Source organism: Chinchilla lanigera, unplaced genomic scaffold (assembly GCF_000276665.1).
Source record: "Chinchilla lanigera isolate Chin_1 unplaced genomic scaffold, ChiLan1.0 scaffold00028, whole genome shotgun sequence".
In the NCBI taxonomy this organism is placed as follows: domain Eukaryota; kingdom Metazoa; phylum Chordata; class Mammalia; order Rodentia; family Chinchillidae; genus Chinchilla; species Chinchilla lanigera.
In genome coordinates this window covers 20,435,532-20,462,880 of record NW_004955429.1, presented here as the reverse complement: position 1 = coordinate 20,462,880, position 27,349 = coordinate 20,435,532, and the positions used below count along the sequence as shown (strand labels likewise).

The 27,349-nt window shown below is 50.6% G+C and overlaps 1 protein-coding gene across 1 annotated transcript in view; it reads right to left on the bottom strand.

The window, feature by feature from the left end:
• The window catches only part of Frmd4a (FERM domain containing 4A), a gene marked incomplete at its 3' end in the record, with an annotated part of 571,102 nt that overhangs the window by 89,820 nt on the left and 453,933 nt on the right, over positions 1-27,349 (bottom strand). The window contains 2 exon segments of the mRNA XM_013515429.1: positions 15,104-15,188; positions 26,531-26,623. Of these exon segments, the coding sequence (XP_013370883.1) occupies positions 15,104-15,188; positions 26,531-26,623 (178 nt within the window).

The following is a 27,349-nucleotide window of genomic DNA, read 5'->3' as shown; positions in this document are numbered from 1 at the left end:
GATCACCTAAGACACACTTATAAGAATATACCCCTGCTGTTAACTGACACGAGTGTAGTTCTCATCTCTTTAAGAAACAATTTTATTGAGGTATAGTTGAAAAACAAAAACAGAATGTGTTTTACATTCCATTGGTTGAGTTTGGACCCACGCACAGACCCATGATTCCCTTACCACAATCAAGATAATAAACACTCACGACTCTAAAAATGTCCTTGGATGTATATGCACTTGTGTTAAACACACTTAACACGATCGACCCTCTCGTTAAATTTTACCTGTACAATACTGTGTTGCTGTATACATCTCATGTGCAGGACACAGACAGGAAGCACTAACAAGTTAGCTCACATGATGTGTCTATTTTCAAGGTAAAGTAGAGATGTCCATCTTGATTTTTCTTTCCTTGCTATGGCTGGACGATCCTATCCTAAGACTGGACAGCAGAGTTGGAGCCAGGAGAGGTTTAGCAACCAGCCAGCCCAGCCCAGTGCTTGTATTAAGAACAGAAACCCAAATACACAAAGGCACTTGAACAGTCGCAGGGCCTTAACGCCCGCTATGAGCTGAAAGCAAACACCCCACTTTTCACAGCGCAAGGCTCCCTAAGGACCTGCATTCCTCCAAAGAGTAGGCACTCGGGCTCAGCCAGCAAGTCCCCAAACAGCATCTATAGCTGAAATTAGCCTAAGAGTTACTTTTCATTTGAATTTTAAGCCAAACTCTGATTCATGACTTTTTCTTATATTTTGGGGAAATACAGAATTAGGCTCTGTAATACGAAACAGTGCAGTCAAGCATCCTCTGTTTTTTGAAGAAAGGATATCTTCAGGCTCTTTGAGGCCTAAGAATTTCAAAGGTGGATAATAATCTCTGCTACGGAACCCCCTCAGAAGTATGGCTAAGAGAACTAACCACTATATAGAAAAAAGACACTAATTCTTTATGTTTAGCCTGCTGAAAGAGTCTGATGGCCTCGGTAATTGATACCGACTGTCAGCGCAGGCCTGGGGAAGAATGTTTGGAATTGCAGTCCTGGGATTACCAGGTCCCACCAGAGAGTAAATCATTTAACAGTGTACAAATGATTTAACAGACACGCTGTCCAACATTCCCATAATAGATCATTTCTCCTCTCACCACATCCATTTCCGTTCCCACCAATCACTTGCCTGATGTGCTTGAGGCCCTGGCTAGCGTACTGGGATGTGTGCTTTTCTGTCAAACATTTACACCCCATCGGGCAGGTGGTCACAGGCGGGCTAATGCTTAACGTCCACTGGGAGCTTTATCTGATGTGCTACTCAGAACCAACCATCAGAAAATGACCCTGGTAAGTGTGAGCACAGCCTCTAAGTCCACCACTGACTCCATCTGCTGAATGAAAATGTCTGTGGGGAGGGAGGTGGGGGGAGGAGGAAGGTCGTTTATTTTACACAGCTCACTATGCGGCCCAGGAGGTTCTGTTGCTGAATATTAACCACACGGTACCACTATCTACGGTAAAGAGTCCAACAACATACCATGAAATGCCTAAGCTGGTGTAGGCAAGCTCTCTCTCACCACAGTACCTTTCACTGGATGAGCTGTCACCTCCTCGGACCCTGGCCACCTCCCAGGGATGACAGAGTCAAGATGTGCCCAGTAAGAATGAGAATAAAGTCCCACAGATGCCGTGCACACTTACAGACCTGACGGGTAAGACGGCTGCGCTACTGCTTCTTACAGTCCCTACTTAGTACTCACTGAGCGCAAGGATCAGCTCGGCAGACGTCCGCAGAGGAGCTGACATGGAGATCCAAGACAGTGTATGTGAGAAGCACCCCAAGAATGGCAGGAAGACTCAGGCTCCTAATTGTTAAGACAAGACTTTCTTATTCTGGCATCTCCCGACACCCTGGTGTCCCTTGTTCCTCGTACTTTCCCCCTTTTACACCTCCCTTTCTCAGGTGACTTTTTTCTTTAAGATTCCACCGTGACAGAAGAGAACCCTGGAGTCGCCGGCCACTCCCAAATTTCCCATTGTGCTTGAACACCTGGAAGCTGGCTTCCCCGCAGAGGAGTTGCGAGAGGTTTCCAGGGATCTTCCTCTCGAAAACACGCTGCCCTGTACCATTCAAAAGACAACTCTGCCTTTTTTTCCTCAGCTGACTTCCCTGGTAAGCCAGAGGTGGTTTCTTTCACGTGTTTCTGCTCAAGAAGCGAAAATAAACTGAACAAGGCAACAAAAAGTGGGCGCAAAATCTGTATACTTTCTGGCAACCCTGGGCTTTCCCTTGACAGAGGACAAAATGAGGAAGTGGGTGGGGAGGAGGGGACCCAGGGGGATCTCCGGTCAGCCACTTCCACCTGGCCACGTGCAGCGGCTGGCAGCTTCCTCCAGATTGCGCAGTCCACAGCACCGTGCAGAGGCCCCAGTGCTCTCAGAGTGGACTAAGAAGGGCCTCTGCTGTCATTTTCTTTTTTTTTTTTGTTTTTGTTTTTGTTTTGTTTTTTTCCGGTACCAGGAATCGAACTCACGACATTGCGCTTGCCAGGCAGGCGCTGTGCCGCTAAGCTAAATCCCCAGCCCCTGCTGTCATTTTCTGAGGGAGGCCCTTGCCTAGGAGCCATGGGCCATGGTGAGTCATGGGCCTGGGATAACATCTCAGGATGTGCTGTTTGCTTTATCAGTGAAAAACAGTAAGGAACGAGAAGATGTGGACATCGCAGGCGTGTCTCGGTGGGGTGCGGAGAAGGCCCACCTCCTCTTGCTTAGCCTGCTTCATCCAGGGTAGACAGCAGCTAGAGGAAGAGGGCCAAGGTCATTGATCAGTGGCTCAGGGGCTCACATTATTCCCAGCAAGATTTCTGCAGTGCTCGGAACAAACAGTCCTTGGAGAGGCCCACACGGCAGGTGCTACAGCTGCTCTCCAACCACCCCGAGTCCTTCCTGATCCCCTCTGGGAAGGGTTCGTGTGGCCTTTACACTCCACTGAGAATCCCACGGAAGGCTTTCCTCCATGCTCAGGAGTTATGGAAAGCCCGCCTTTCATGTAAGATGATGGGATGATGATAATAGAAAATACGACTTTCCACCACAGGGAGTGGAGAAGACGTCAGCGAGGAGGATGCACCGTGCAGGGCCGGCCCAGGGCTTTCCTACCGAATCCTGACCGCGTCACCACCTGCACCTTCACCCACAGAATAACTAAAATAGCAGTGTCTTGTGGTCTTCCTGAAGACCATTTCCACTCCTGAAAGCTCTAGGTTGTACCCCCAAGCTCCTAGCAGCTCAGGGACACCCAATAAATCACTGGGTCACCTTAGTCGGGGCATTGGTGATGCATGTCTGTAATCCCAGCACTCCGGGAAGCTGAGGCAGGTGGAGCACAAGTGTGAGCTCAGCCTGGACAACTTGGCGACTCTGCGAGATCCTGTCTCAAAATATAAAATACAAAGTGGTAGGGATGTGACTCCATGCAGCGTCCTTTGTTCAATCTCCAGTGGCGGAGAAAAAAAATCACTGGACCTTCTCAAGTTTCATTTGCCTTAGCAATGAATGGGAAAAACAGCTTCTTTCCCAATTATTGTATTGAGTTTAGTGAGACATAAATGGAGAGGGGATTCTGAAATTGTAAAACACACTAGAAATGTTGTCCCCATGATATTTATTTCTGCTCATTGGTTTATATAGATAATTTGAGCTCCATGCTTTTTCCTCTGTTCTTCAGCATATCTGACTATAGAAATCTCTAGTAAGATTTTTTTTTTCAAAGAAACAGGCAGCATTTGTGTGTTTATGTGTGTGTGCATGTTTGAGTATGTGTGTGTGTGTGTGTGTGTGTGTGTGTGTGTGTGTACTGGTTGCCATATATGTAATGGCTAGTTTTCCATGTTGCCTTGACTGACTACGGGGCCCCCAGATTAAGCATTATTTCCCGATATGCCTGTAAGGGTGTTTTTGGATGTGAGTAGTATTTGAATCACTGGACTAAGTAGATGACTCACCTAGTATCCAGTCCCTTAAGGATCAGAACAGGGAAAAGTGCTTCTCACTTTTCTGAGCTGGGACATCTCATCTCACCTTCTTCTGCTCTTCGGCTGGGATTGAGCACACCAGCCCTCTGATTCTCAGGACTCTGGATTTGGACTGAGTTACAGCCCAGCTCTCCTGAGCCTCTAGGCATGCAGGTGATAGATACAACACGGGCTTCTCAGCCTCCACCGTCACATGAGCCAACCCACATGACAGATGTCCTTCTAGGAGATGTAATCATAAAATACAGTGAATGTTTAAATATTTTTAAAAAATTATCACAGTGAAAGACACAGTGGCATGAAATCCTCCCTCTTGCTTCGAGCACACCTGTCCCGTCTTTCTTGCTGCTTTCCAAAGCAGTTCTGGAAGTGCTCCTTCCGGAGTGGTTTTAGCTGTGCTAGCATGGCTGCCTTGATGTCCCTAATCAGTTCAGTGTTTATCTCGTGTGTGCACTTTGACTTTGGGGAAAATTCGAAGTCATGTGGTGAGAGATCCTGAGAACAAGGTAGAGGAGGAGACGCTGACGTTTTCACAAGCCCACCTTTCCACTCCGTGCCGCTCAGCAGCGGCACTCACTGTATACTTTGATCACATCTCATAAGGATACCCACGAAAGAGTATTTCTAGAAACGCTTCAGAAAGTGCAAACATGACGGGATAAGTGTGCTCAGAATGACAGGAGTATTCCGAGGGGAATTAATGGCAGTGTGCCTTTCACTGTAATAAATATTTTTACTTAGACGCACACTGTAGTTTTTGATCAGCCTGTATATATGCATTTTGTTGGTTGTGTGTCTCTGGAGAACCCTGGCTTGTGTGGTATATATCATCAAAGTGGGTCACAATGCCTATGTTTAGCTTAGTTTGCTAGCTTCCTTCTTGCGGCTCTAGCTGCCATGCCTCATTTCACAACCCATAATGACTGCATGGATTCGCTCCCAGGCAAATAGACTAGAGAACAGGGTAAGACGGCTGCAGTCTTGCGCAATTTCTTTCTTAGCTTTTTGCCAGAGTGTCAGCAGTCAAGTCACCTCACGTTTGTCTCATGACCTATAGTGTGCCTGCCAGTCATGCTGAGCCATGACTTTACGTCTGTGGCATTGGGACTTTTGTGCTGGTCACTGCAGATAGCTGATAGCACGATCCCAGGGAAATCTCTTTCAAAAGTTGGCACAGCCAAGATGACAGCTCTATGTGAATGTTTCTGGAGAGCGAACAAGAAAATGCCTCCCTATCTCTCTCTGTTTTTTCTGCTCTGTCATCCAAGCACAGGCACTAAATCTGCATCAATCCCACTGAGAGATAAGGGCCAGGGTTCTGTAAGCCTGAGGGTAATATTTATGTGGGTTCCTCTGTCCTGTGGGACTGGGCCTGGGCTTCGTTTCTCCCACCTACAGATGAGATGACATCATCTGTGCATTTAGCAAAGCTCTTTGGAGATCTTCAATGAAGACCATTTATTTCAGTATCAACAAGAATGATAGCATTTGGACCTAAGTAGCAAATGTAGCCAAAGTAAAATTACTTAAATTCCAATAATAGGTGAAGTTCCCAGGCCAGCACAGACTTCTCAGAAAGGAAGGCTGGGCAAGACTCCCTTAGTTCACACAAAGCAGGGATTTCAAGCCTTTTTCCCCATCCGCGTGTGCATGCAGGCACCAAACTTGGTGAAGATTTCCCAGGAAATAGGCAAATCTGTGCTCCCCAGGATCAGAGAATAATCAATGAAAAACAATTTGCTGAGTACCAGCCATGTCCCCATACAGTGTCAGGTCATGGAAGGCAATCAGACACATCCAATCAGAAGCACTCACGCCAACTTTCCCTCCAGCCCGAGGTCCACGCTTAGGTCGGGACCACGCATCTTGTTTCTTTGCTTATCATTGTAAGACAGGATACGTAAGCATTGAGATCAAGTACAATTTAAATGTAGTGAATACACTTAATGAGTAGAAAGGTGCACAGTCAAAATAGTGAGGCTTGAGCCACTGTGTTCTCTCTTGCATGGAGGAGGACTAGATAGAGCTCAACCTCCTGTCCCTAAGGAGCTAGTGGACCCCACATGGAGACAAGAAGCCCTCAGTAGGGCTTCCTTCTACGCTTCTTTAAAAGATGTTGGCGCCATCCTATCTTCAGACAGAGACGTCTGTCTAGTGAATACTGGAGTCTCACAAGGGACCCTTTGTGGGCTCACCGGGTCACCTTCCTCTGCATGGGATGCCAGTTTAAATATAATCATCAATGACGATGATGATAATGTTTAACATCTCTCTATAAGGCTCAAGATGAGCCATGGGAAACTTCAGATTCTGCTGACTTCATTACTAGGCCATACCCTTGGTCAGGGGTAAAGTTCATTTCCTTGACCCCTTTCGTTTTAAAAAAGGAACAGCTTCTTTACTCTTGTAGTATGGTTTGGGTTAAATATAAACTAGGAAATGGTAAGAGATGGGTAATGGATGGCAGCTTAAATCATGAGACTACTTTTTAGTTTTACTGTTTCAGCTTAAAATATAGAAGGTGGAGTGAAATCCCTTGTGTTCAGGCTTTTGTGACTCTTTATCTCAGGAAAAGCCCAGAAACTGTGGTAATTAGAGTGGCCCCCAAGGAAGCAAGGGCTATCTTTGATGATCCTGTCCTCGCATCCTCACCTGTACTTCCGGGGAATATGGTTCTCTGTCATATGTTCAATGAAGAAACTTTAGATGGCACCCCAGACACCTATGACCCAATTATTGGACACTGCCTTTTCTGTGTTCAACAAGTGGGATCTGGAGGAGGATCAAAAGAGAAAAACTAGAATCATGGCTGTCACAGTTGGCAATGCTTTAAACTCACCCAGATCCTCTAAAGGAAAACCCAAGGATGCTTGAGTGTAAGAAATCTGGACCTTGGGCACATGACTACACCAAGCCATAGCCTGGGCCCTGCTCAGAATGTGAGGCAGCCAATGTTCCCGACTCATGCTCCTAGAGAGGGGGTAGGCCAGCCAAGCCCATGATTCCTGCTCTGAAGAGGAATGCCCCTGTCCACGGACATCACCCTTTCCTATAAGAAGCTCTTGGTAACCCTCGCTGTCATGTGTGAGCCAATTCAGTTACTTCACTCTGTTTTGACTTACTTTTCTGGAGAACCTGTCTCTAGATGTATAGCCATCACTGGTGCTGAGGAGACCCCTAGCTGGAGATTCTTTATTCTTGCTCTGATATATCACTAGGCCAAATGTTTAACCATGAGTTTTAATTGTCCCACAGTGCCCTACTCTCTTGCTGGAAAGAGATTTGCTAGCAAAACTGGGGGGCCGTTCTCAAATTTCAACAAAGCTCAAAACAGATTTTACCAGTTGGGACTACACCAGGTCTCCCTGACCTAATTAGCCAATAGGTGGATCCTGCTGCATGGTAGAAATCCTTCCTTCCTTAACATATTAGAATAGAGAAAAATTGCTTTGAATGTCTTGACCCAAAGTCTAGGATAAAGACTCTGTCCAGTGGCATACTTTTTTAAAAGTTAGATGGAGTGGCTGATGGATGGCCACCCTGTCTGAGAGCAGCGGCAGCTATAGTTATGCTAACAGAAGAAGCTGCAAAACTAACTTTAGGACAGAAATTTGAAGTCCTGACTTCCCATCAGGTCAGACTGATTCTTGAGACCAAAGGTTACTTGTGGTTAACACAAGAACAACTTACCAAGTATCAGGCCACATTGTTAGACACGCCTGAGGTTATTATGAAAACTTGCAGTACTCCTAATCCTGCCTCTCTGATGCCCACAGACCCAAAAGTAAGCCGCTCTTGTAAACAAGTGACCTCCCAGACCTATACAAGCAGGTAGGACTTCAGTGACCTGCTCCTGCAAGACCCTAAAGAGGTATGGTTCACTGAGGAAAGTAGCTTTGTCCAAGAAGAATTTAAAAAGGCAGGTTATGCAGTTGTCATTTCACAACAGCTCATTGAGGTCAATTTCTCCCAGGATTTCTGCTCAAAGAACGTAGTTAAAGAGCTAACAGCTCTTACTTAGGCACTGATATTAGGAAAAGGCAAGAAGTTATACATCTACACAGACTCCAGGTATGGCTTTCTGGTAGTATGTGTCCATGCAGCAGTCTGGAAGGAAGAAGCTTGCTGACTAATAAGCAATCATCTCTAAAACAGAAGCAGGAAATTCTAGAATTCTTAGAGGCAGTCTATCTTTCCAGGCAGGTTGTAGTCATGCATTGTCAGGGATCCCAAAAGATATCTCTGAAGTCTCCTTGGGAAGTCAAAAGACTGATAGGGAGGCAGGAAGGGTGGCTGTACCCTAGCCTCATTCCCAGTTCCTGAGGACCTAATCTGGTCCTTCTCCAAGGGATGCAGTGACAAGCTATAACAATACTACGTGGAAGTGCTCACTAGAATTTTCACAGGACTAGGAAGAAAGCTATTCCTGAGAACCTCTGGAAGACCTGAGGCTCCTGTTCAGAAAGCAAGGCTCAAGTACTGCTCCAGGTCAGATAAATAGAGTAACTAGTGACCCTTATTAGCCATGGCTGAAATGGGTACCTGTATTGAGGCTCCTGTTTCTAGATTCATTATGTGGGTGATCTTGCTAAGGCTCCAGCTCTCAGCCTGTCAGTCATTTACCTAACCTCCCTTTTTGCCATACTTTGTCCTCCGCAAGAAGGGGACACCCACTTTACACCCCCAGTGTAAGAGTAAACTTACTTTCTCTCATCAAACAGACAGCTCAACAGTCACTAATTTTTCTTACTGTCTTCTGACAGACTTTTTCTCTTCAACCCAGCCAGTGAGCCACAACACCCCAAGGCGGCTGGAGCGCACATAATCCCCAGTAGGCAGGGTTTGCATCCCCTTCCAGCCGGAAGAAGCTGTAGAAGACAGAGACCTCCACTCCCTCAGCAGCCCACACAGAATTACGAGGACTTGTGTCTCTCAGCGGGAAACGAGACAGGAAATTAGGGCTGAGCAAAGTTGGCTGAGGAAGTAAGTTGGCTGAGGAAGTAAGTTGACTTGTTAATTACAAAATCCCAGGACACATGCACAGAGCTGTTCTCAAAGGCCTGCCCATGGAATTCTTCTGAGAACCTTGGCAGGGTTTTCCACAGGACAGCCTAGACCTGACGTCAGCCCAACGAGTGGGAGGTACAGAAAGGACGGACCACACTGAGGTTTTGCCACTGTGTTCTCTCTTGCACGGAGGGTCCACTCTCACGCTATAGGGTGCACTTCTTACCCTATTTTTACTTGGCCCAAATTTGCTCTGCAGTTTGTGACTGTTAAAAAATATAATGAGGTTCACAGCGTCACATGTAGTCATTCTGACCAGCAACTCAGATCACCCTACCTAAATCAAATAATCATAAAATTATTCATCTGAGGAACAGAATGGAAAGAGAAAGAAATTTGGGAAATTGTAAAAAGACAACAGAGGTTAAAACAGCCCATAGAAGAGATTAAAGATCATACTGACAAAATCTCCCAGCAAGTAGAATAAAAAGAGGTGGAAAATTGGACAGACAAGGTCAAGGCATGAGGCAGGGAGAAGGACAGGGAGAAGACACCAAAACAGTAATACAAGAGACTCCTACACCTGCGAAAGAAGATGAGTTTTCAGGCTAAAAGTGCTCTCTCAGTACCCAGCATAATGTATTTACCTTATTAGACCTGTAGCAAGCATACTTCTAAAATTTTAGGTCAAGAAGAATAACCGGGAGAGCCCAAAGACCCAACTGTTGGAGCGTGGAGGAAGCATCATATACGGTGGATAGGACAGTGCATTTCTCCAGAGTCACGTGACATTCTGAGAGAACCCTTCATTCTGTATTACTATATCCTATCAAACTACTAGTGAGGTACAAAGGCAGAATGCAGACATTCCAGACATACAATGACCCCACATTTTAGTTTAGCATTTCCTGAGTTTACTGAATGGTGCTCTCCAGGGAAACAATGGTGTAAAATCCAAAACAGGAAAACAAGATCCGGGAGACAGAGGGCCTAATACAAGCAGAAGTGGGTAAAGACCAGCTAGGGAAGCAGCATCCATGGGGTGAGAACTAGGAGGCCAAGTTCAGGCTGGAGGAGGAGGGCAGCGGGCTCCTGGGAGGGGGTCCCAGGGACCTCGATGGTGGCAGCAGCAGAAACAACATCAAACCAGAGAGAACCACTCGATTATCCTTGCATTGGAAACTGGTGATGGGATGCATTGGGAAACCCGTAGGTTTTGGATAAAAGCAAAAGGATCATAGAAACCAAGCAAGTAAAAGCAAGGGAAGCATTCCCTTTAGGTAGTAAAACACCTGCTTGTCTCAAAAAGGAATTGCAACCACAGGATATGACCTGGCTTAGTCATAGCAACATCACACTCCTGACTCTTTAACCTAGAACGATGCTATCAGCGTACTGAGAAAGTGGGGAAAGTGGGGGTGGCTGTAAGAGATGCCCTGGTCCTTGCGCATCTTACAGAGAATTTCATAAATCTAACACGGACAAATCAAGGAGTAGCCATGCCATTTGTGTAGAAAAACAGAGCCCAATACTAGAAGAAAAGTGGCAGGACTTGGATGGGGGAGGAGGAGGGACATTTCCTTAATCAGGCTTAAAACCATCTGACTTTTAAACTATACCACATTACTTTGTAAAGATAAAACTCTTCGTGCTGCTAGAGCTGGAGACTGAATGTTGCACATGACGCACCCCAGCCCTGATAAAAATGAATCTTAATGCTTTTAAATGTGAACAAAATCGGTCTTTGAGGAAGCAGGATCCACAGTTTATTTTACCTAAACAACTTGTACTTTAACCCACTGTAGGAATCAGTTCCCAGGAAACAGGCAGGGAGCTGATGTTGAACTTCAGGTCAAGCCAAGCCTAGGGCAGTGGCAGAGACAGGCCTGCGGGCCACCCCAGACCTCACCAGGGCCAGGACACAGATGATGGCATGAAGAAGCTCAGGGCCAAGAGAAACAGCTCTGATCTGAGTCCGGGTGGCGAATGCCAGGCACGGGGCAGAGCTGAGTAGGCGGCTATCTAAGCAGGCGTGGACAGAGACTTCAGTACCTTCTTCAGTCAAAGAGGAAAACACGTTTTGGTACCACGATGAGAGGTGCTAACAGTTAGTACACGTTACTAAATGGCAGAACTAGGGAGGGAACCCTAGTCTGTCACAGCAAAAACTAAACTCCTCGTCACTCAGCTCCATGGCCTTCTCCTCTTACACATCCATGGTGGCGGACGCTGGGGAAATCACACATCCAGCTGCTGTCAGTCACTCATTGTCTCTCAATCCCAGCTTCCCTCTGTGGAAAGTGAAAGGCTCCTCCTCTACTTCACCCGGAGGTTAGGAGGCTCCAGGCAAATATATGCGATGTTTTTGTAAGTTCTGTGAGTCCCGCAAGTGAGAATATTACTTTTGACTGTTAAGGACCAGAATGTGTAATAAATGGGGTCCCAGGCCCAGGTGTGTGTTTTGCCCCAAGGGCTGAAAGGTATGTGGGAAGCTCCGCTTGGCAGGAAGACCCACAGAACCCTGCCGCTCCCAGGCAAGATAAGGACCTGCTGAGGGTGACAAGCATCTTTAGAACAATGCAGCAGCAGTAGTAAGAGTTTTGCTTGAGGGGAAAAACAGGTTCTCTTTTAACCCAAGCTTTTTTCTTCCAGGAATGCTTTGTTCTCCTCACTAGCCCAGCAATCGCTCCTGCCTTCTGGGCTCCCTCACAGCCCCCTCTGAAAATGTGCCTGGTGCTCATTTAGTAGTGGCAAGCTTGGGGAGTCTTTGACTTTGTCCGTCTTGAGGCCTGGACCTCCCAGCCTGTCTTTTGTGCGTTCATAAATTTGTTTGTTTTTTCTCCATCCTTCGCCGTACCCCTCATACAGGCGGTTGGGGATCCTGGCCAGTCCCTGGCATTCGAGCTCTAGGGGAGACAGTGGTCGTGTGATGCTGCTTGGCCCCCTGTATACACTTCGGAGAGGCATCCGTTGGTCATCTTGTGGTTACTTGACGAGGCTTGCGGACGGATTTTGAGAGTGGTGGGGTTCTGGAACTGTGTTCCCTCTCCCCAGCCAGGTTCAGGATGATGCGGTGGCCTATTGACTGCAAATGCAGCTGGCTCTGAGCATCGTGACCTTCGCTTGGAAAATCTATAGTACTGACTTCTGAGGATCTACTCTCTTCTTTTTATTTCCAGGAACCCCAGTGTCCTTGGTGGGCATGGTGCTCAGCTCAAGCTCAGGATTTGTGACTAGATGTGAATGACTCCAAGCAAGAAGCAGTCTCCTCTCCTTTTCCCTAGTTATCTGCACCCAGCACGACTTGAGGGAACTTCCGCCTGGCTTGAGGGTTGATTTCCTGGGTTGAGTAACTTTGCAGTCATTTACTTCAGCCCAAGTCTGCCCCCTGGTGGGCAGTATTCACGGTCTAGTTTTCAGCCTTTCCCGTACTTTTTTCATGTTGATTTAAAAAAAAATCAGGTGTCTGTTCTTACCATGGGTGAGGCATCTGGACAGTATTACTATTTCCACTTTATAATGAGAAACTGGGGGCTTAGGGAGGGGAAGGAATTTGCAAGTACCTGGACCTGCAATTAGTGTCTTTTTCCTCCATACAGTAAAAACCAAAAGTACTGTTGTCTGGGTGCTCTAGGTGTTGGAGGCGGGTGGAGGTCCTGCTCCAGCCACCGCCTCCAGCGAGGCCGTTCCACAGCACCGACTGCGATCACCGCCATCCTCGACATTTGCACTTGGTGGGATTATTCTGAGCAGTGCACGTGCTGAAGTGGTCCGGAAGGAGGAGCGGCGGTTTACACGCCATTTCAACTCTTAAGTTTGTCGGCTTGTGGCAATCCCCCAAACTAGAGTTTAGTTAAAAGACAAAAATACTGCCCCTGAGATCGCCTTGAAATCCTTTGCAGAGACGCAGTGACCGCTTCACCCTCAGGTGCGCCTGGCTTTGAAGCTCCTGGGGATGCATGGGCCCCAGCTGCCCAGAGACCTGGCCACACCCTCCATGGCACAGTGCTGGCCTCAGGGCGCAGTGGGGCGGGTGAGCCCCGTGACAGGGTCAGGCTACCCCACAGCTGCTGACTCCACCGTCATTAGACATGTGAGCTGCCCCACGCCTCACCTTCACTGGAAAGTCATAAAGATTCAGTTAGAGAACTCACAGGGAGCCCTCAGCTCTGAGCCCACGTGCTGCTCGAGCTCTGCAGGGTTCACTGCTACCCTGTGACCGCTAAGGAGCAGCCCCAAGGAAGCACGATGAAGGGTGCAGTTAGGGACATCACGTGCGCTGTGCTTTGTCCCCTACAGGTTCGTGTGCCGGAAGCCTGGGCTCCAAGGTGGCGGTGTGGAGGTGGCGACACCTTGTGGAGGTGGGGGCTCCTGGAAGGGAAGTAGGTCATAAAGATTCCACCCCCGCAGGGAGTGCTGCGGATACTGTGGAACGGGTTGTGCCTCACAGGAGTGAGTGAGTCTCCCAAGGGTCAGTTGTTACAAAGGGCAGCCTTACTCCGTGCACACGCTCACCGCTCTGCCACACGCCCCCCCCCACTGTGATGCCCTCTGAGGTGAAGTCCTCACCAGAGCGGAGGAAATGCCAGTTCCTCGCTCTTGGTATCCAGAACAATGAGTTAAATCAGCCTCTTTACTGCAAAAGTTTCCCAGTCTCAAATACTCTGTTAGAGCAGTGGAAAACAGACCAGAACAATGTACATGTTGGGGCAGCCGGTGGGATGGGTGTTTTAAGTAAGTTCCCATAGCTCCCGACCTAAGCAGTGTTCTGCAAGGCCTCGCCTCAAAGAGGGGCTGTGCTCCAGAGAGGTGTGCGGGAATCTGGGTTATTCAGGGACAGGAAGCACTACAAACTTGTGGCTGTGATTGTCCAACTCAGTCAAGAATCATTCTGGAGTAGACAGTTCTCTAAAGAAGGTGCACAAATAGTCAATAAGCATATGAAAAGACGCACACTGTCATTAGAAAAACCGCACGTCAGAACCACACTGAGGTATCGCCTCACCCCATCAGGGTGTTTACTGTGAACAAAACAGAAACAGAAAATAACAAGCACTGGTGGGGTGTGGAGAAACGAGAACCCCCGCGCCCTGTGGGGGCGACATGCACCGGCACAGCCGTGGTGGACAAAAGAATGGCTGCTCCTCAGAAATGTAAAATAGTCACACAACCGCACTTGCGGGGATGGACTCAAAGGAACTGGAAACAGTGTTTAGGGGAGAGACGCGCCTGTGTACAGCAACATTATTCACAACAGCCAACGGCAGAATTGAGACAAACGTCCAATAACGGCCGAAGGGACGGAGTGCGTTACACACATACAATGGAGTGTCATGCAGTTGTAAAAGGGAAACTCACCACGTGCTACCGAGGTGGAGAAGCCTCGAAGACACTTCGCCAGCACAAAATAAGCCAGACGCAAAGGGACAAACGCTGTGTGGTGCCACGTACACAGCTCGCTGAGAGTCAAACGCATGGAAACAGGAAGAGAGTAGGGCGTCCGGGGCAGGGAAACGGGGACTACTGTGTAACGGGTGAAGAGCTTTAGCTCTGCAGGGTGAAAAGGATGCTGGAGGCGATGGCTGTACAACAATGGGAATGTACTTTATGCTGCCGAAATGTACACTTAAAAATGTTACGACAGCTGGGCATGAGGCAGAGCACTTGTCTAGCATGTGTGAGGCTCTGGATTCAACCCCGGCACCTCCAAAAAAGATGAGGATAAATCTAGGTGTATTTCACCACATTCAAAAAGAAAGGGGATAGAATTGTCTCCCCAAAGTTCTGATAGCCGCCCTCTGAGGCCTAAGCTGATGAGTGCATCTGTCGCCCTCGTTTGGGACGCCCTTGGGTTAGGGGACCCCTCCAAGGAGCCAGGATCAGTGATGGCATCAGAGGAGTCGCATCATTTGGTTGATGACTTCATTTCATGAGGTTCTCCTCTACTGATAGAGATTGCTTTGTGAACCGCTCTCCCAACCAATACAGTCAGCTTAGCGGGACAGCTTGGTATTTCCGCTTCCAGCGAGACCTTCAGCTTGGGACGGGAATCAGCGTGGGAAGGGGAGGCGCCTACCTTGTAGATGCAGGACTTGGCGTTGAGGAAGAACAGCTCGATGGTGGCGTTATCCTTCAGGTAGGAAATGCTCTCGATGTAGAACCTGGAAGGGAAGAGGTGCAGGTGAGCCAGCGCGGGAGCAGATGCCACTGCTTTCCTGGGCTGCCTGCCTGGATTCCCGATGCTAAACAAAGGAAAGAAAAAGGCGCCAAGTGTTTTCCTGCTTTCTTCTGGGGGCAAATCGTACTGTTCATGTACACACACCGCGGGTCAGGCTCACGCCTGAGAGGCCTCCCGCAGCGAAGAACAGTCTGCCGTCCGCCCACGGGGCAGGTTCTAAGTGCTCCGCCCACTTCCTTTCTCCTTACCTGCCTGCCATCTTTTCAGAAGGTTGTTTTCGTTACATGAATTTTTTGTCCTGAGTCATTGCTGAGTGGAATTTTTAGATGATTCCTGCCACTTAGCTGAAGGGAGGAGGAACTCCCAACATTTTTCTCAGAAATGGTTACCGCGTGGTGACGTGTGACTCGACTTCTGTAGTACACAGAGAGCTGCGGGAGGCGCTCCTAACATTCTCATAGTAATGCACCTTAAGCCAAATAAGAGTTGAATTCCCACCCAGACGGAGCTTGTGGATTTTTCTCAAGATGAAACATGCTGACAGTATTTAAGTTTACATTAAATGTGTCTTTGTACACCAACTTTGGAGTGTTTGGTTGTAGTCTGGGGTTTTGCAAGGGGAACAGTACAATACAGGACACTTAATTATAAGATTATTTTATAATAGTCACCCAAAGATTCATATACAAAGAGTGCAGGAAATCTGTCCACACACTAAAGAACAAAGAATCCAGCTGAGGGCCTGGATCCCATGGTAATGTCCTGCATGAGTCCAGCTGACGACCTAGAGCCTATAACAATGCCTCCTATGAGTCCAACTGGAGGCCAAGAGCTCACGACAATGTTTCATGCAGGCCTGCTTCATGGATCTGTGTTGGGAGGACCCAAAGGTCAGTGGTGGAAGCTAGAAAGTCTGTGCCAGCAGGATGAAGGATCTGTGCTAGCAGGCTGAGGGATCTGCACTGGAGCCAGGAAGGAACACTCAAAGTAAGAACCACAGCTCTCCTGAAAAGTACCACGTCCATCCTCAGAGACAGTGAGGTCCAGAGCTCCTCTGACAGTGAGAACAGCCGAGTCCCCATCAGGAAAGCCAGCGTGACAAGCTTCTCCAGGAGACTGAGCAGTGCACCATTCCTTCCTCCAGATCCAGGAAGCGATGCTCAAAGTGAGGACCAGAGCTCCCCACCCAAAGTGAACCAAAGCTAGTCTCAGCAACAACAAGGTCCCGAGCTCCTTGGATGATGAGAACAGCCAAGTTCACCAGGAAAGCCAGCATGACAAGGTCCTCCAAGAGAACCAAGAGCAGCCCGAGGAAAACAAACAGCTCCCAACAGCTTCTAAATGTCTTCCTCTCCAGTTCTGCCTCTTTTGTTGCTGGCAACAATCCTTGGGTGCCCCACCCCCCCGTACCACTTTGGTTCAGTTCAGCTGGGTGTCACAAGTTGACCACTGGTTGTCAATCCACCACAATTATTAAATTCTTTGATCAGATAATGTGCTTGTACTGTCTGAGGATTGGCCTGCTGAGGGTGCATGCAGGAGCTGGGATAGGGAAATGTTGGAAATGCAGCATTCTGGAAGGAAGAGGGTTCCTAAAGGATGGGACAACCCACGGACTACACTAGGGGACACTGGCCGCTTGGCTCCTAGATACCAGGTGGGCCAAGAGGGGGCAGACGGTGGGGAAGGTGAAACGAGATGCAGCAGGTGCTCTCTCCTAGCACAGCGTTACAATGTCATGATCAGGATCCTGGAGAGGGAACGAAGACCGGGATCCAGCCCAGCTCTGTGACTTAGCACAAATCACAGAGCCTTGCTGGGCTTCTCTTTTCTCGAGAGTAGAAGAAGACAGTGGGCCGGTGATTCTCCACTTAAGAAGTCTCTGGGTTTTCCAAACATTGGGAATTAATTCAAATGAAAACTACAACAATGGCAGGGGCGGCATCGAAACAAGGCAGCACTGCACAGGGCAAACAAAACATCTGCAGGCCAGGCCATGTCCACAGCTCACCAACCGCACCCCCTTGTCCAAGGACTAAATGAACAGTGCCTTCCGTCACTCTTCCAATGTGAGCAGAGGCTACTGTGATGAATGTGATACAGATTCAGTTAAAAACGTGTGAGTGAATCAGGTGTAAGCTTAGCTATTAGCAGAATTTCTCAATCAATACACAGTAGTGGTACGACTACCATCATGTCAGAGCCTACAAAGTGTTGAGGAATTATAAAATGGTTCTCACACTTGCAAGGCCACCTGAACTGGCTGATCCTTTAAGCCGCGTGTCCCTTTTTGTCCCCAAAGCACCTACCTTCTGCTCTGGACAGGTGCTCCAGATCATGGGGTCTCCACAGAGGAGGGTCTGTTCAGCTCTCAAGTAACAGGGGACTAAACACAGCGGCACACTGTACACCTCAAAGCCAAATACATTAAATCTAATTTAATTTTAAAATCTGAATCTTTTACCAAGCGCATCTGGCAAGAGGCAGTCAGAGTAACAAAATAAGCAGAAGGAAGGAAGGAAAGAAGAGAAACACAGGAAAGCGGGGAGGGGACCACTGGTACAAGCTCACATGGCATTACTGCTTTGAAGATGAAGTTATTTCAGGCCTTACAGGTTTAGACTCCCAACGTTGTTATAGTCCTAAAGTCAGGCTGAGCTCAGGAGGCCACCGTGAGCGTTCTGGTACTGAGAAATAAGGCAGGGAGCAGCTCTGCTGTAGCGCCTTTCTGTGCAGAGTGGAAGGCATGCGAGACGTACTCACGGGTCCGGAGTGGCTGTGTGGGAAGTGAGGCTCCACACCCGGAAGTTAGCGACATCTGAAAAATCAGTTGCAACTGATAGAGCCACAGAGTAGTCTTGTTTCTGTGTCTTCGCTTGGGCCATTCCGCTTCCCCAGCCTGAGAACCTCCCCGACATCCCACATGACCCGCCTCCCCCAGCTTGAGGTCACCCACAGAGGTCACTTCTGCAGCCCCCCAGAACAGCCTCTCCCAGGCGCCGAGGCTGCTACGAGTTGCATCGGCCTCGGCCTTGTCATTTCCGATGCCACCCCGCTCCGGAGGACAGGGACCACACCCTGTTCACTCTTGTACCTCAAGTCCCAAAACAGTGCCCGGCACACTGGTGAGCACAGCGAAGGAGTGCAGACTGGATTTTCAGCTTCCCTCCTCGCCATCCGCCCTTGCTCAGAATTCTTGCTGGACAGCAAGAAAGGAGATCAAGGCAATAAAGAGGGCGAAAAAATAACAAATGACTTCCAAGTTGGCACCAGAGGCCAGGTTCCTGAGTCTTTCTTCCTCGAGCCGGTCCTTACCCACCGCTCCGCCTCTGATGACCTGCAAAGTGCCAAACCAGCTGCTGACGACCCTGGCACAGCAGCAGCTGCTGACGTCCACAGTGACCCTCCTGACAGTGTCTCTGAGCCTCAGTCTCTAGGGTCTGGGGTAGTGTCATTTTCAAAGCAGTGCCTTACGTCCCTGTCCCATTTGTCACAGTTTGGAGAAATAAGGAGTAAAAACCCCACCTCCAGTGTTCTCGGGGTAGTACTCTAACATAACACTTTGCTTTTCCTTCCACCTCTCTAATAATGGAAAATGCAAGCTCAGTAGCATAATGGGAAACAGGAAGACAGATCTTTTGCAAATGGGTGGGGGCCAACAAAAAGAATTAGGATATGTTAAGTGCGTGTGCCAACACCCCACAAGGAATGCAATCATCATATAGTGCCAACATGTGCTATGAAAATAAAAATAAAACATAAGACGTGGTGGCAAAGTTGGCATCTTCCACGTGGTCACCTCCCTCCTCCCCATGGTCGGCTCCCTGGCCGTGAGAAGGTAGAAGGTAACGAGCACGCTGTGAGACACAGAGAAACTCCCTCCTCTTGACAGGCGCGGGAAAGCAGTTTCCTGTTAACCTTTATCACCAAGACAACAGCCGCCACCACGCAGCGGGCCTGTCATCCCCTGCCTGTAACCCTGGACGTTTCGGCACCCTGAGCGTCCCACGCGCACTGGAGAACAGCTCAGGCGCAAATGTCAGGAAGCAAGAGCGGAGAAATCTCTATTCACACACCAGCGGCCCCGGGCGATGAGTTTCTGGGAGGCGGGGTGCTGACGGCTGGCTGCAAAGTCGGACAGTCTTCTTGCTTTTCTAAAACTTCGGTTCCCTCTCTGATTTTCATGGAGGCCTCTTGCAAAGTTCTCCCCTCTGGCAGTAGATGGCGCTGTGGCTTTTCCATACCGATCTGGGTGGGCATGGTGGGTTTCCTCAGCGCTCACAAAGAACACTAAGAGCGGTCTCAGACTCAGAGGGTCTGTGTGGACCTTCCAAGCCCGGACTGTGAATCATGTCTTCAGGACGCTTTGACGTCCTGGCCCGGGCCGGCCCTGAGCGGCTGCCCTTGCCCGGGAGACATGCCCACAGATAGCACGCCCCCACTCAGGGACAAGACCGCCCCATGCCAGGACCAAGGCAGTACCCACACGTGCCCGCCACCGCCTCTCTGTCCCCCCAGTCTGACCATCACGAGGACACAGGCCGGACAGAGCCGCAGAAATCATTCAAATTGGCAGACAGAGCCTGCTCCCCGGCCTCACCTGCTCTTCCCCACAGCCCAGGCTGGGCTCACACCGCCCGCTCCCTCGCCTCCCGGCCGGCTGGCGCCTCCAGGCATGGCCTGTGTGGCGTGGGTGGCAGCCCCCTCTTCCTGGGAATGTGAGTACAAAGTCCACGCAACGCAGTGGCCGCTGGCTCTGCTGGCCGTGTACCGAGTACAGCGAAACGCACATCCTAAGGCAGGTTCTTCAACACGCTGGGCAGCATGGGTCTTCAGCTGCTATTTCAGGCGCTTAGTCCCTTCCCCCAGCCACGTCACACTCACGCCAGCCGGGGTGACCCGACAGTGGGACTTGGGGAGCAGGTGCCCTGGCTCTGCAGCCTTGGGGCACCACGCCCCTCAGCTCCCAGAAGCTTCCAACCCACGGGCCCAGACTGAACTCTGCAGCCACAGGGCATCCGCCAGGGCTCCGCCTCCAACCCCTGCTCTCAGCTGCCTCTTGCAGCTCTGCGGCACTTGGGAATCACTCAATACTCACAGCGAGTGTTAATTAAATGGACCAGTGATTTCATTTTGTAAGGAACACAAATGTCACATTTGGAAGGCTGGCTTTTGGTAGCAAAAAGAAAAGCAGTAATCATGAGAACGATAAACTCGGAGTTGCTACGGCTGCATACCTCTGATGTGTAGAATTCCAACAGCACTGCACCCTTCCCTGGGACACTCGGCTGGACTGTAGCAAGTTCTGGTTAGCGGGCACCTCACTGCAGAGCGGCACCATCACTGTTCTTGTGAGGGACCGGAAGCAGCAACTGCTGTCTCAGTCAGCAAGGGAGACACTGACAGTTGAGTCCAGGACAAGGCTGTAAAGTGCTCTCCTGGAGAAAGGCTTCCTGACATCTTCGTTCTACCTTCTTTTCCCTATTGTTCCCTTCAGTTTATTGTTTGTTTTTTTTTTAACGACCACAGAGTTAGTTTATTAAATTTTCAAGGAAAACAGTCCCTCTCAGAACCTCTTCACAACTGCAGTTAAATTATGTAATGACTTGACTTTAATAAATTTTATATCAATCCTGACTCATTGAGATTATCCTCATTCTTGGCTGGGAAGATCTTTAAAAAGCCAGTGTGAAGAATCATTCGAGTTCAGTTTATTGTTTGAGGAGACAGATCTAATCTCTGTTCATGCTCCTACAAACAGTGCAAACGCCCAGGGCTGTAGGGACACACAAGCACAGCTCTGACCTGCGGGACTCCCCCTGAGCACAAATGCACCTACAGAGAGGCCCAGGGACTTGCCGGGGTGTGTAGCTGTGTGTTGCTTTTCCTGACCCATTTCTGCAGCTCTCCTGGTGCACAAGGTGACAGTCACCGTTCTCACACTGCGCTTACTGCCCTGAAGCAGTAAACAAGGCCTTGTGGCTGAAGGTGTTCTTGGCCCTCTGTCGGCTGGTGCCTGACACAGGACACTGGGAAGAGAGGGGGCGGGGCAGGTCGGAGAAGTCAGACAGCACAAGCCATGTTTTGGGCATCTTTTTCCCGTAAGGATAACGGGAAGCCAGGGAAAATGGTGCCCAAGGATCAGACGAGAATTCTAGAAGGATGCCCCGTGGTCACCCAGAGGGGAGGCTGTCAGGGGCCAAGGCCAGCAGCAGGGCAAGGAGACTGCAGGTCCAGGAGAGGCTTGTAAAGGCCCCTATGACACCCAAGGGGCTGTGGCTGGGGAGCAAAGGGAGGCTGTTAACGGCTCCTTGAGGCGCGGGATAACAAAGCAGTGAGGACAGAGACGGGTGCGGGCGGGCCGGGGAGGTGAAGTCCAGCTGACCCACAGGTTTCTGGCTCAGGAGCTGCAGGGCATTGGGCCAGCCACCGGGGCAGTGCGTCACCCTGAGCGAGGACTGCGCAGAGGAGGACCGCGCCCCTGGATGGGGGCCGCGCAGCAGTCGCGAGGGGCTGGAGACTGGGTGAAGTCAGGACGCGAGGGGCTGCAGTGAAGGCAGAGCGTTGGCGTCCACGGATGGCGTGAAGCCAGGCGCTCGGGGAGGGGAAGGCAAGCGCGATGGCCTGAGAGGCCTCCAGGCGAGCTGTTGCTCGGAGGCCAGCGCCCCAGCGGGCGGTCAGAGCAGGGCGAAGCGCTGAGCCCCCGGGGCTTGAGGCCAGAGTCCCCGGGGGCCACAGGTGCCATGGGTCCAGGGCGGAGGCCAGAAACAGAGGTGAGAGCGAGAGGAGCGGAGCGCAGACGCAGGGCAGACCCGCCCTTCTGGGCTTCCGCTGCGAGCTCAGCAAAGGCGGCCCCGCGGGGCGCGCACAGCGCAGGACCTGCGACGCGGTCACGAGGGGCTCCGGGGCGGCGGCAGCGGAGACCCACAGGCGCGGGAGCGGAGGGGCAGCGCGCGGCCCGGCGCAAGGCGCGGGAGGGGAGGAGGGCGAGAGGTCTGCAGCCCTGAGCGGCGGGGAGAGGGCCGCGCCCCCCGCGGATGCCCCTGCGCGCGCGTGTGTGCGTGCATGTGTGTGCGTGCATGTGTGTGCGTGCATGTGTGTGCGTGCATGTGTGTGCGTGCATGTGTGTGCATGTGCGCGCGTGTGCAGCACATGAGCGAGAAGGCCAGGGTGCGCTACACCACGTTCTTGAAGAAAAGGGCTTCGGTGTTCGGTGTGCTTCTGCGGGGGGCGCCGAAGCTGCTGCGGGGGATGAGGAGACCTGAGTGCGCACACCTCGCAGGACTGGCCAGGAGCCCCGACCGTGTGGGGAGACTGGTCACTCGCGAGCATCCGGCACCTTGTGTGAGGCTGGAGATGCAGCGAGGTCTGTGTGTGTGTGCGTGCGTGCGTGTGACACTGGGCCGAGAGCAGACGTCCTGGGCAGAGACGGCCGGCAGGGTGTGCCGTGGGCTCCGTCCACCGTGGGTTCGGACCACGTCCACAAAGCAGCAGGACCGGCAGGGCTGACGCGCCCCAGGAAGCTGGGAACCGTTCGCCCGCGGCCCCTGCGCTGGGCCACAGCCACGGACTTCTGTGGCTCGATCCGCAGGTGTGTGGACGGTGGAGAGTACTAGACAGCTGCCGACGCGGCTATGGCTTTGCTTCTAGCAGCCCAGCCGAGCAGGGTGAGGACGGGCCACAAGGAGATCTGGGAGTTTTCTTTATCGGTGAGGAAAGAGCACCGTTCCGAGCAGAAGACCTTCCTGGGCGCCTCCGCAGTTCCAAATAGTAAGTAGGCCCAAGAGCCTTTGAGAACTGCTGTGCCATCCGGGTCCTTCCTCACCCAACAGGGAGTTTTCAGGGGATGCTTTGCGCTCCTCCCGCGGGAGGCTAGCGCTGGCTAGCGCTCCTACAGGGGCGCTCTGTCAGGGGAGCTCTGCTTTGGGTCATGCTGGTGCGGTGCCCTGTCGCCTGCAGCCAGTGAGCACTTGTCCCTAGTGCAGCCTTTTGGATGGAAGCTGGCTGGACAGGTGCAGGCAGGGGCGGAGCCTCAGGTGTGCCGGGGTGTGGCTTTCACTTGCAGAGACCCGAGTCACGGGTGCAGGGGCAGGGGTGGAGTTAGATGCAGTGGATCAGATGAGATTTCATCTTAGCTCCAGCCATGCTGGGGGAGGTGCACCTGGCCTCCACTGGGTCCCCACTTCTTTGTCTTCACTGAAAAATGACAATGCCTGCTAGAGGCACGCTGTGAAGACAGATGCTCAGCGTGTGTGTGCGTGTATGTGTGCACATGCGTGTGCTCGTGTGTGTGTGTGTGTGTGTGTGTGTGTGTGTGTAATGCTGAAGATTGAACCCAGGGCTCCCCACATTCCAGGTAACCGCTCTGCCCCTGAGCTACATCCCCAGCCCTGAACTGTCATCCTTGCTGGGTGCCCCCCGCCCCAGTCTGCCCTTTTGTTTACCAGGGTTCATTACCTGCAGTGAATAGCAGTCTGAGAAGATCTTGACTCTTTCAAGAGAGACCACATTCACACACCTTTTAGTGTGTTCTTAGAACTGCTGGATTTTATTATTAGTTAGCATTGTTACTCTGTTTTTGTACCTTATGTATAAGTTAAATTTTATCACAGGTACATGCACGTTTTCCCTATGCACCGGGGAAGCACAGTATGTTGGGTTTGGTACTAGCTGCCCTCTCAGGCTCCCCCTCGGGCCTCAGAACTCATCACCACGGGCTTGGGGGCTACTGCAAGGGACAGATACTTCAAATGGATAGCTCTCCTCTCTCTGGCTTTTTCTTTTTTTTGTTGTTTGTTTGTTTTGTTTTTTTCTTCCAGCACCAGGAATCAAACTTGCACTTGCCAGGCAGGTGCTTTGCCACTGAGCTAAATCCCCAGCCCTTCTCTGGCTTTTTCTTTTTCAGGTAATTACTAAGACTCTGAAGCCTCCTGTGATTATTCCCAGTGATCTGACCGTTCAGTTAGAGGGTCCAGGCCCCTCGAGGGCCGGATGAGCGAGTCTCCCAACATGTGCTTCTCAAATGTCCTGCGGCAAGACACCAGCTGCAGACCCTCTGCAGAAGCACGGAGCAGAGTTCTCCAAGTTCAAGTTCATATTCTCTCACACATGTGGGTTTTACTTCTCCTACCTGTGGAATGGAGCTGAGTACTTGGCCTGCACTCGTACAGACTTTTAAAAGCTTGAACCCAGGGTCTCTGCACTGAGCTACATCCTCAAACCCCGCCCCCCATTTCTGAGATATTTGGTCTCTTCTTGGCTAATGATGGCAAAGGCACCAGGAAAAGAAACATTTTTTTTTCACAAACGAGAGAATCCCACCTCATCCCATTTTTAAGTGTAAATTATTTTCATAACGAGGTGACATCAGTTGCTGGTTGATTATTTTTTGTTAGTGGGAGAAGGCCTCAGTGGCCTTGAGGGGAGCTTGCCACCCCCTAAACAAGAGGTTCGTTTTGTATCACAGAGCACACCGAAGGGCAGTCTGGAGGCCTGCATTTCACAGGCCTTGGACCTTTTAAATTCTATTCCCATGCTGTTTTCAGGAGAACTGCTTCCTAAAGAAAACTGCTTCTTGGTCATTGCCCTGTCAGAACTGTGTACCATCTCTCCCTGTGATCCCAGCACCTTGGGATGCTGAGGCAGGAGAATAGCACGTTTGAGGCCAGCATGAGAAATTTAGCGAGAACTACCCCCCCAAAAAAATCTGTACAACCTCAGTAACACGCTGTGTTAGTCCACTTTTCCTAATAATAACTTTGTTAATGTGCAGCAAAAGGCTGAAATTTGAGCATGAGGTGTAAATGGGGAGGTGGTAGGATTAGGGAACGGCTCAGCAGCACTTGAAGGTGCTGGTACTCGATAGCCTCCCAAGGAGAATTTGCCCCCAGATAAGAAGCTGGAATAACTATGTAGGAAAGAATCACAATACACGGTCTTTTAGGTTTTTAGAACAAACGTTAAAAATTGTGTGCAGAGTGCAATGCCCGTGCACAAGTCCTCAACACAGCCCTAAAATCTCAGTTATTAAGGTAAAAGCAAAGGAGGAAGGAGGGTGGCGCTCTCCAAAGGCGGGTTAGTGGATGGCCGCCACTCGCCTGGCGTCCTGCCTGACACCACTGCCCTCCCTGTGGAGCTGAACCTTCGCTGTATATGGTTACTTCCCGCTAATCGAACAGTAGACGCCCTTACAGAGAATACGGCACGCACATCATTCCCATCAGTAATGGAAACGGCTGAGATTAGCTCCGATAGGTCTGCAGCTGTTAAACAAATCAAAAAGGCATTAAATGCAGGTTTAAATTTACCCCGCCAGCTGAGGTAGAGACATGCACTGCAGCCTGTTAAACGGACCCTTGAACTCTTATCTTAGACTCTTTTAGTGCCGGCTGTGGGCTCGAGATGGCTGCGTCTAGAACACTGCAGTCCTGATCCCGCTCTGCAGGGGGAAATGAATTGCAAGCTGCGGGGTTCTGTCGCATATTTCGAAGCAGCAGAGTGTGTGCACAGGTGGAGTGACTGGCTACACGAAGGCTGGGGGGTGCGGTGGCTTGGTGGGAGAGCCTTGCCTTGCCTGTCCAAGGCCCTGGGTTCCATCCCCAGCAGGGCAAAAACAAACAACGTTAAAAGCTCACATCCTTAATGCCTCTGCGATTCTGTTGCAATCTAGTTCTAGACAGAAAGAGCCCGAAGGCTCCACAGCGCTGTGGACTCCGATGTGGCCGCTTTGCCCCCCTGGCGGCTTCCCACACCCTTCTGCCATGGGATATGATCAGTCCCGTCATCCTCAAAAGACTCTTAGGAGCGCTCTGTCACAATTGTGGTTTCCTCTGCAATCATTAAGGGAAACTTCCCAGAACAGATGAGGGAGCAGAGAACGACCATTGTTCTGGTGTTTTTCTATGCGTTCTCCTCCTTGCCAGGAAACGCACTGAGCTATTTGGGATAAAGCGTACATTTCAAAAGACTCTGCAGCCTTGGGGACAGACAGAAAGTTCACAGAGACTCTTGTTATGGCGCTCTAACCAGCCGCCCAAAAGAATTTCAGGGCGTGTTTCGTTTGAGATAGATGGCCGTCTCTCCACGTCCCCACGTAGACCCCAAACAAGGTGCTGTCATCCTTCCACACATGCCATCCAGAGCAAAAGGGCAAACACGCGCCTTGCACACTCACACCTGTGTTTGCGTCTACCTGAAATGCAACTATGCTGAACCTCTGTCCCTGGCACAGAGCCAAGAGGAATGTGGACTCCCTGTCCTTTAAGGCACTTCACCCTGCAGGCCTGGCTGACACGGAGCCGCCGTGGGGACCCTGGGCGTACGTACCTGACGCAGAAGTACAAAACCACAGGTCCTGACTTTTTGGGGAAGTCGTGCTCCAGTACCCTTCGATCCAGCTGCAGCCAGTTTAAGTGGCCCCTGAGGAAGACAGAGACAGGTTAGGGCTGTGGGTTCGAGGCCGCGGTCCACGTGGGCAGAGTGTGCTGGGCCTTCTGCAGTGCCACCTTTCCGGTCACTGTGCACATAACACTGTACGTGAGCAGACATTTCAGAGACACCCCAAATTTGAGACAGCCTCAGCATTTGCTGACAGGGGACCGGAGGGACAGGTAGGGCTGTTGTCACACAGCTGGTTCCAGCAGCAGTGCACGGCAGGCAGTATTGCCAGATGCAGCAACAGGGATGAGACCCAAAGTGATTATGCTGAGTAAAGAAGCCAGACTGCGAAGCGTGTTCAGACTGTATTTGTGTGAAAGTCAAGAGCGCACAGGGTAATCTGCAGCGGCCCAAAGCAGGTCAGGCACCCTGGGGGGGAGGGGCAGAAGAAGGGACATTTCGGGTGCTGGGTCCGTGCACGGCCTGCCCTCTGGTGAGGGCTGAACAGGTGTAGAGAGGGAGCTAAAACTTCGCAGCTGTTTACTTTTGCACATTGTGCGTCATTTATGATTTCTTAAAGATATTTTAGAATATAAACCACAGCAATATGAGGTGAGAGGCAGGTAGAGCTCCTTCTGCATTTCTTCTCCCGCCCTCCTCTTTCTCCATGAACACGGACCTGCAACTCTGCAAAAGAATTGGATGAGCAGCAGAGGGAAGTCAGCGTCCTTCCTTCACTCCCATGGAGACTGACTCAAGTGCTCTTCC